The 9948-nt window shown below is 38.5% G+C and overlaps 2 protein-coding genes across 3 annotated transcripts; one reads left to right on the top strand and one right to left on the bottom strand.

The window, feature by feature from the left end:
- The first annotated feature begins 652 nt into the window (after window positions 1–652).
- Window positions 653–1743, top strand: LOC103702978 (trigger factor). The gene has a single exon (XM_008785652.6). The coding sequence runs from the start codon at window positions 703–705 to the stop codon at window positions 1600–1602; it is 900 nt and encodes a 299-aa protein (XP_008783874.4). The 5' UTR covers window positions 653–702; the 3' UTR covers window positions 1603–1743.
- Window positions 1744–3563: 1820 nt separating this feature from the next.
- LOC103703048 (Acid phosphatase/vanadium-dependent haloperoxidase-related protein) lies at window positions 3564–6975 on the bottom strand. 2 transcript variants are annotated; one of them, XM_088722472.2, is made up of 6 exons: window positions 6756–6975; window positions 6525–6656; window positions 6380–6417; window positions 6127–6193; window positions 4249–4617; window positions 3564–4078 (listed from the first exon to the last, which is right to left on the bottom strand). In XM_088722472.2, the coding sequence occupies exons 1-6, from the start codon at window positions 6900–6902 to the stop codon at window positions 3905–3907; spliced, it is 927 nt and encodes a 308-aa protein (XP_088578598.2). In that variant the 5' UTR covers window positions 6903–6975; the 3' UTR covers window positions 3564–3904. The 2 variants fall into 2 exon arrangements, with proteins under 2 accessions (XP_088578598.2, XP_008783970.3); XM_008785748.4 differs by lacking the exon at window positions 3564–4078 and having other exon boundaries at window positions 4133–4617.
- Window positions 6976–9948: the final 2973 nt, after the last annotated feature.

Raw genomic sequence — 9948 nt, 5'->3', positions numbered from 1 at the left:
TTATTTTTAAGTTCTAATATAACATGACATGGTTACTCAACAAAATAACAATATCCCCAGTGAAATATAAACCATGCTCAAATTTGTACCAAAAAGTAAATAATAATTGTAACAAAGTATTATTATAAGCTCATAAGAAAGTTTAAATTTTAAAACACATCATAAATAAAAGCAGCGAAACAATTTGCAGCTGCATATGTGCCTTATAAACCACCTTTTTAAAATAGTGATCTCTCAACTATATGGAATTGATTCTAAATCCTAGCTGTCTCCTTTAACATCATTGTAACTTTTCAATGGCATTCTCTATGCAGATAAAATTTACAACTTACATACCTTAAACCTAATATCTAGCTCATAGCTGCAATGCCATACTTTCATAAAGTAAACTAACATATTTTTTCTATGTAATGTTTCTACAAAGCTTCCTGCCTCCCTAAGGGTTGTTTGGACGCTCCAACAAGCAATCCATCGATTATATCATATATTTAAATTTTTTGATCTTTTATAAATATTTAAAAAAAAATTGACGAATAAGATCCTCACAGCCGGTATAGGTTAAATACTTAAATGTGATTTCGTGACACATGCTATTTCGTGTAAAGCGTAACCATTTTTGGGGCATCTCAATATCGAGCGTCGGGACTGCGTGAGCCCATCAAGCGGTTCGAACGAACGTCGGACTCGACCCGCTTCCGTATAATGGAAGAAGGTTTTTGCGTGTTTTCTTGTCTTTTTTTTTCTTTTAAATACTTTTTTTGGGAGTTGTTTTGGATCCCTGCAGGGAAAGCGAAGCGCAGCGAGAGTTGGAGAGAGATGGAAGACGTCCTCACCGAGACCCCTCCGCCCTCGAGATTCTTCCAAGATGACCTCGACAACTTCGCCGCCCCGTCTCCCCCGGTCCCCTCCCCTTTCCTCCTCCTGAACCATACCCCTAACCCTAATCTCCTCCGCCCCTCCCTCCTCGTCATCGCCATCTCAGCCCCATCCATCTCCCTCCTCCACCGCATCCCCCACAAAACCCTCATCGGAACCCTAATCCTCCCGGAGATCCCTCTCTCCGGAAACTCCCTCGCGCCCTCCCCCCGCGACCGCTCCTGCAACATCTACGCCGTCGACCGACCGGCGCCGTCGCCGCCGGCTGTCCTCGTCTCCGTCCAGTACCCCGTCACCGCCGAGAGGTCCCGCGCCGTCGCGAAGTCTCTGCTCCGCGAGATCCGTGCGGAGACCGTTCTGATCTTGGATTCGGTCCGGAGCCAGAACTACCGGGAGAGGCTGGCGGTGGACGAGGCGCTGGCCTTCAAGCTGGAGACCTCGGAGCAGAGGCGTGGAGGTGATCCGGCCGTGGTCCAGGGGGTCGAGCACCTGCCGTCGGGGAGCGTGATGGACGGCCTTGGAGCGGCGATCCTCGGGGAGTGCCAGATGAGGAAGGTCAAGGGGACGCTGCTCGCGACGTGGCCGGACAACGGGCGCCCGCCGGTGGCGCCGCTCCTGAGGTCTCTGCTGCAAGGCTTGGGCTTTGAGGTCGGTGGGGTGGAAGGGGAGGAGAATTTTGCTGGCTTTGGGGTTTCTTCTCGTTACGATTCGGATTTGTATACCTGAGAGGTGAGGATCGATCTATCGTACCAAACAAGTCTTCTTAGGTTCAATTTCACGCAGCATTTTGGATATTGAAGATTTGTTTGCTTTGTGTTTCATGTCATAATATTCCAAATTGGTCTATTTGAATCATTTATTTGTGCATCACCAGCGAGTATAACGTTCAAGAACAAAATGAGATTAATTGTTCCCCTGTGGCCGATTCCATTAAATTAACTGCTCCCCTAATTCTAAGTTGTCTCATGGGTTGTTGAAGAGGAATGCATCAAGGTAAGATTCCAATTTGCTTATACACCATCCAATCCATAAAAGAGCATTTTGGTCCCAGGAGATAAAATTTGGATTAAAAACTGCCAAATAATTAGCTCATTGTGAGTCAGAAGTCAACTGCAACAGTGCAGAATGTGAAAGGCCATGCGACAATACATGAGCTATGAATAAAATCACTTGCTTCCTTCTTTGCTAATGTCCTAGCAAATCGCATTTCTTTAGATACAAGCAAAATTATCCAGAAAATATTTCCAAGATGTCATGGAAAACGACACTATCTAAATCTCCATACCGTTCAGACTTGACTGTGTCACATAATGAGCAGAAAATAACTTCTGCTGCTATCCACAGGAAGCATTTTGAAAAACTCACCTTCAAAGTTTTGACACCATCAAAAAGCTAGCATCCTGAAGTAGAAGCCAGCTGGATCAAAGTCCCCACTGTTAAACGTTTTCGTTTCTTTAGTTCCTTCAATGATTCCTAAACCTGTTATGCTTCTTGGATTATTTACAAGTGCTATTCAGGCTCTCAAGTTTGCAATATTAGCCGCAGCTTATGTAGGTGAATCCATGAAGGGTCATCATGGACTAGCTTCTAAAACAGTCCTTTTTTAACCTCATCTCAATTCATGCATTTTTCAAGATAATCCACATGGTTGGGAAACATAATAAAGATAAATATGTATGAATATACAACCTAGAGTGGTAGGAAAAAAAGATTGACAATATTGCAGAATTTTAAAAAAATAATAATGGGTTATGTAATCTCTGTTAGTCCAGTCCCTGGGTCTGTTTCAAGGAATGATTCTAGAATCTGATTCAATATAAAATACCGGTGGTTTACGTTATGGAAGAAACAAATGTATATGTGATATGAGATATTTACTAGTTACATAGGACATAATTTATAAGGGATGGTGGACGATAGAAAGCCGATATAGATGTCTTTGTGATTAACTGAGACATTGCTAACCATGCATAAATCAAATGATTTGCTCCCAGATGGAAAACATATATCTTGCCAAATAGTTGTGATACTACAACGCAATGCTCCCGTGAGAAAAGTCTCCTTTGCATCAACAAGCACTGATAGCAAGATGGGAATTTCAAAGAACAGTCCTATATGGACTGGGTTCTACCAATATCGAGTATACTTATAATTTATATGTCTTCATAAAGTCTAAATATAATATCAGATTAACTCTATTTGAAAAGAATTTCAGAAATGAGCATTATACCAAGATGTTGCAAAACAAGAAGGCAAACAAAATATGAACCACATTCCCTTCCACATCCGATCACATCTTTTGATTTCAAAAATAACATGGTTCTATCTGGCCACTGTTTCTTCTATCTTATTTAATTTCTCTCTCCTTAATCCTCTTCATTCACAAGCTCTAACAATGTATTTTTATTTCCACATCATTGGTTTATATTCTACAAACTTTTTTACAGCCTGACAATTTTTTACCATTCAAACACTCTAGAAGTGCTTTCATGTTTGATCTTTCTCTGTGTTAGAAATATATAATTATATATCACTATATAATACACTCATGCTAAGCACAACATTCAAATATTAAATTTTTAATGTCCATCTCTTCTGATCAAACCTGGAAAAAGGAAGTTTGCACTTTCACAATAATACAGGAATTTTAAATTCATTAGAAGTACAAATGCTAATCGCATATCACATAACATGAAAAATTTAATTATTTTCAACAACACCACATGTGCAAACTCATAAATGCTGTATGTAAACATGTTTGCTGTCCCTTCACCCACTACTCCAAGTCGCTGTTTAGTAAATTACTTGTTTCACTTATACTACAAGAATTAATATGGACATTTACATACGATTGAAGGAAAGGTACAATATTTGTATGTCACGAAAACTTTCTACCAATCTAACTAGAACAATTTTCTCTGCTTTGAGATTATGATATGCACTAATACGTACTTTGCTAGTCCAGAGAAGCAAAAGGGACCCTACAAACATACGCAGGACAAATGGTTTCATTGAAACCAAGCTAGTGTTACTTTACCACAAAAAAAAACCAAGCTAGTGTTAGGGACACCAGAAATAGAACAATGGAACAACTTAAATATCTTATATACAGTGTACACTTTATCATGAAGCCATTCACTCTATTTTCCTTTCTTTTCCTCTTAGAGAACACAGTTTTCCATTTTCTTCTTTTGTCTCTGTACTGCATGATAGGATCAAACTATGAATTTGGAAAGAGACGCATAACTACAAAAGCTAGGAAAAGGAGACCATTATTTATATGCAGACAACTTACATTGATTTTGAATTTAGTATTGAATGAGAAGAATGTAATTGCTACAGTTATAATATAGTATCAATGGCTAAACTTACAATGAAACCCAACAGAGCACCAACTAGAACCTGAATTTCTGTGTGACCAACCAATTCATTCAATGGACTGCATTTGCTGTAGGTTTTCTCAGATGAATCTTTAACATCAACGTTCAAACTTGGCATTGCACCCAATTTCCTTGGTGTAATTCCAGAACAGCGAACTTGATTGGATTCCAATCTTGATGTATAGGAATTTGCCTTCTCAGAGATGGAGACAAGGGGGACAATTTCCTTGGAATTTATAGAGGATGTTCCATGTTTAGAATCATTTAGATCATCTTCCTCTGGATCAAGAGTTGACTTGTCTTGGATTTTCAGTAGCTTGTTCAAAATCTTTGCATGGTAACCCACCTCTCTTCTAACTCCCTAAAGTTGATTAAACATATAAATGAGAAAACAAACACCACATTCACTAAAGGTGGCATTCAAAATATTCATTCTCTCATACTAAGTATTCAAAGAATAGCATGGTTAAAACATATTTTTAGAGCAACTATAAATGAGCACATATTGCAGCTTAAACAAATAATGTTGAGTCTTATATTAATCCATAAATAGTTTTAGGTCCTTAGATGGTCAGAAGTAAACAAGAGACAGAATTCCACCATGAATTGAATGCACAGAAGACACAGTTCAGCTAAGAACCTTGCCATCTTCTCAAAAGATTCAAACTCCTAACATTACGCAACACCGAATTTTGATTGGAAACTGATTATCTGCTGAAGCTGGCAGGCTTTGTCTCAGGAGGACGCTTTGCTTATTCTCCATTCTTCAAATGTCTACTAGTTGACCCAATGTTTCACTTTTAGAAGCAGTTCAGTGTCTCAACCAGAAATAAGCAATAAATCCAATCATGTGGTTTCTCTCATGTTTCTCAAGACTGTTTTGCATTGTATGTGGTTAAACTAAGTTTTTGTCAACAGCGTAATTGAGAAAAGAGGCACATACGAAAATGCAAAGCACAAAAAACAAATTGGAAGGGCAAAAAAAAAAAAGGCTTGACATTTCCAAGCAAAATAACAAGGGCCTGGGTTTCAAATTAATCGCTTTTCTTCAGATAGTCCCCCTCCAATATGTTGATTTCAGGCTTTGACCATATGAAGCTAATATGAAATTTTTTTGAGAAATCTAATGCAGCAATTTGAATTACCGTGTTTAACATCTCATGGAACCACCTGAGCAAATCATTACTTTTTATCTATATACAAACACAATGTTAAACAAAAGCAAAAGAAATTGCATCGAGCAGGATACAGGCATCTAATTGCCAATTCTATATTATGAAGTCAGAGGCGCACTATTTTCACCATATGTAGACATGATAGTATAGATAATCATGTTAGTGTGATTTTGTAATTATAGAATCTGTCATCTGTATGACCCTCCTAGCAAACTATCTGCACACAACCAATTAATTTTTGGAACATAGGAACAACTTGAACTAAAACAGGAGTCGGATTCAAAGTTTTTTAGGAAAAAATTAATATTAAGCAAGCCAAAGCCAGCTTAATTTTCTCGACAGAGATCGTATGGGCATTTATAAAAAAGATATTAGGTAGTCACAGTAAAAAAGGGGGCCTGAGGTGCGACATGTCAAAATAGAAAATGGAACGGCTTGGGTTCCTGAAACCAAGTACATAAAATTGGAGCGAAGCTTGGTGGTCATATTGTTCTTTGTTCTAAGCCTGATTATTTCTAATGGCAAGAGCCTCAGCCAACTCACATAATCTTTCTGGATAAATATGAGCGGAAGTAGTATCAAGACAAACAACCTAAATGTTTTGCTTAAATTAATGGAAGGACATCTTCAACTTTTGTAGAGTGCATCATGGATTCATGGTGTCAGGGAAAATTTACAAACACAACAGAGTGTACCTGGGCATCGTACATTACAAGTGCAGCAAAGACCACGGACATGCCAAAGATCGAATCTGAAAATCCCCTGCGTTACAAGCATAAGCCTAGTCATAAAGCTAACAACAGCTCAATCCAGCATGAATTTCCAGCCTCTTAACTATATAATTTCCATAACAAAATTAATAATAGCTCCTAGCACGAGAACTGATGCAGTCCCATGGTCACATAAACTTATCTTTCAAAGATTATAACAAACACTTTCTTTGCCTACCTTTGTAGACCAAGAGAAGTTGCAGCAGCTACAACGCTCTGTGAGTCAAGCAAGCAATTCGAAATCATCAAGAAATTGGAATTCGCTCGACTAAAACACCAAATTAAAGAAACCCCGCGACAGAAGTAATAAACTCTCGTCTTACAGCTGAATGAGTCGACGGCATTCCGCCTGACCGAACCGCCGCCTTCGGATCGATTCCCTTCCCATTAATAGCCGAAGTCAACGGCTTGGAGATCTGCCCGATCGCAGAGGCAAGAGTAGCTGCTACTAACACCTGAAACAGAAACCCAGTATCAACCAAGAAAAACGAAAAATTTCCTACTCTTATCTTCCAAAAAGAAGATCCGGGAGAGGTGGGACTGGTGAGCTTGACCTTGTTGTGGGCGAGCCCTGCGATCTCCTCTGCCCCAATTCTCAGACAACTAGTTGGAGATTTGGGTCTCCTTTGCGGAATCGAGAAGATGAAGGGCCGCTTCTGTACGGAGCGAGGGAAAGCAGCCAAAGAAGAGAGATAGGACATGCTTGCTTGTGGCCACCGCACAAGCTCTGACGGACGCCTCTTTTTCTTCTGACACCGAAAAACCAAAGGAATCGAGTCAAACTGTTTCGGTGAATATGTCAACTTTTTCTTTATAATATTACTGTACAATTGCTTAGAAATGGAAATAGATGCAGGAATAGAACTATATAATAGTAAATCTTAAAATATGATAATAAATATAAGAATAGAAATGTACAACCCAAAAATATACTTTATGAATTTTACATAATTTTAAAAATTGCATGCATATTCCAAGAATATGCTTCGAGATTTTAGGAATATTCGAAAAATATATCTTGGTAATCTATTAATGAAAAATATGTGATAATAAATTTCATAAATATGCTTAAGTAATCTGTTAAATATGTTTTGATGATCTCCTGAAGATTTTGCTACATGATATCAAAGATTTTTTGAAGATTTATACAGTTAATACACTTACGCAAGCTGAGTAGATAACATTGAGAGCTTAGAGCATGGTAGTTGAATGCATTGACAGAAAAGCCCCTTTATAAAAATATCAGCTAGTTGATTGGAGGAAAAGGTTAATTAAATATGAAGTTGTTGACAAGAATATAAAATGGAAATCAATTTCTATGTACTTAGTAAAAGCATGAAAAATTGGATTAGCAATGGGATAGATGGCTGATATATTATCACACCATAGTATTGGTGAGTTAGAAAGGAGAATTTTCAATTCTTGAAGTAAAAATAGAATCCAAATGACTTCTTAGAAAGCCCCTTATATTCAAACTTGGTACTGCAACATGCAACTATTCTCTGCTTGTTAGCACTCCAAGAAATGAGATTGGATCCTAGAAAGATACTGGAGCCACTAACAAAACAACGATCATCAAAATTACTGGCTCCATCAGCATTCGAATAGGCGTGAAGAGTAAGAGGGGAATTTTGGGTCAAATGAAGGTTGTAATCAATGGTGTTTTCGAATACCGAATGATTTGCTTAACTGCAAGCCGGTGCAAGATAGTCGGTCAATTCATGAATTGACTCACTTGGTTGACAACAAAAGCAATATCTAGATGTATAAGGGTTAGATACTAAAGGGCCCCCACCAGACTGCAATAGTAAACCAAATCAAGAAGCGGAGTACCAGCACATAAGGACATCTAGGAACCCGCAGACACAGGAGTGGAAACATGTTTTGCATCGTCCATTTTGGCCTTAGGAGATCAAAAATATACTTGGACTGCTGCAAGTGAAGTCCCGAAGAAGTAGGTTTGCCCTCAATTCCAAGAAAATAATAAGAGTCCTAGTCCTTCATAGCAAATTCCGATTGAAGAGAGGCAATAAGAGAATCTAATGGGGTGCGTGGTGAGCCAGTTAGAAGAATATCATTGACATAAACAAGAAGTGCCATATAACTCTTGGCACGCTTGATAAATAGAGACACATCGGCTTTAAACCCACAAAATACCAAGAGTTTGCGAATAAGAACTAGGGCATTGGAACTAGGCCCATGGAGCTTGCTTGAGGTCATAAAGAAAATGTTGCAGTTTGCAAACGTAAGTAGGATGATTCGGATTAGCGAAACCTAGAGGTTGCTTTATGTAGATTACCATGAAGAAATGCATTTTAAACATTTAATTGATGAATAGGCCAACTGCCAAAGATAGCAAGCGAAAGGATAGCACGAACGGTCACAGGCTTGATAATAGGGCTAAAGGTCTCATCATAGTCAATCTCTTTTGTTGATTAAACCTCTTAGCCACAAGATCTACTTTGTAGTGCTCCATAAAACCATCAACTTTCCTTTTGATTCCGACATCTATTTGTTGCCAATAATATGCTACGAAGGAGAAGGTGGTGAAAGAATCCAAGTGCCATTGGAGATCAAGGCATTGTACTCATCAGCCGTTGCTTCACACCATTGAGGATCCTGCTGAACTTGTGTAAAGCATGTCGGCTCGGTAGGAGAGTAGCAAGCCACAAAAGCAATAGGATGTTTGATACTGAAGCGGTGTGGCTTTAGTGTTCCATCCTTTGACTATGTAAGCATATGATAGCCACCAACTTGAGAAGAGGAAGAATGGTGTTCTTTTGGAGAGACCAAAGGTTCACTAGGTTGGATCACTAGGTGCAAACTCGGATGCGGTAGTGTAGGGCGCAGTTGAGATGGATTCAATGGAAGGCTATAGGTATGGAGACACATGGGGCTCATTGGCCGGACGTTGAATGGCTTGATTAGGTGACATGGGTTTAGAGGTAATATGTGATTCGGGCTGGGGTGGGATGTCAGGAAGTTGGCTTGCACCAGGTTCTGAGAATTGTTGTGATTGAGTGAAGTCCAAGGTGAAGAAGAGATGCTCGGAATTTTATGATTCTCCTCTCAAGGAGGGTGTTGTGCATAAGGACAAGGGTGCTCATTGGAGACAACATCACAAGATATAAAAAGCCATCGGTACTCATAAAAACCTATAGGATAATCAAGAAAGACACACGAAAGAGAACAAAATTCTAATTTATATTTAGCATCAGCTATGGAAAGCATAAGCAACCAACAACGCAAAGAAAATTATAGTCAGGTTTCTTATTAAATACTTTTTCCCAAGAAGAGATAAAATAAAGGATACATATGGATAACTAATTAATGATGAAATTAACTTTTTCAAATATGTAATTTGAAAATTTATTGAGCAAGAAGGGAAAGTTCTACATCTACAATGTGGCAATCTTTTCATTCCGCTGCCCGATTTTATTGAGAAATATAGGCACAAGAGAAATGATTGGCCAATACCATTGACATTTAATTATTTCTAAAAAAGATTAGACTGGCACTCACGTGCACAATTAGTTTGTAAAAATTTTATTTTACATGGCAAAATATTCTCAACATGCATGCAAAAAGTGTAAAAGACATGGTAAATATCTAATCTATTTTTCAATGGATAAAACCAAGAAAAACAATTAAAAACATCTAGAAAGTGAATGTAATATCGATAGCCAAAATACGAGGCAGTGGGAGCAGATCCCCAAATATCGATACGAATAAATTCTAGTGGATGTG

The sequence above is a fragment of the Phoenix dactylifera genome, chromosome 5 (genome assembly GCF_051530095.1).
Source record: "Phoenix dactylifera cultivar Ajwa chromosome 5, Ajwa_hap1_PhDact_Kaust_v1.1, whole genome shotgun sequence".
Taxonomy (NCBI): Eukaryota; Viridiplantae; Streptophyta; class Magnoliopsida; order Arecales; family Arecaceae; genus Phoenix; species Phoenix dactylifera.
This window is presented reverse-complemented; position numbering and strand designations above follow the sequence as displayed.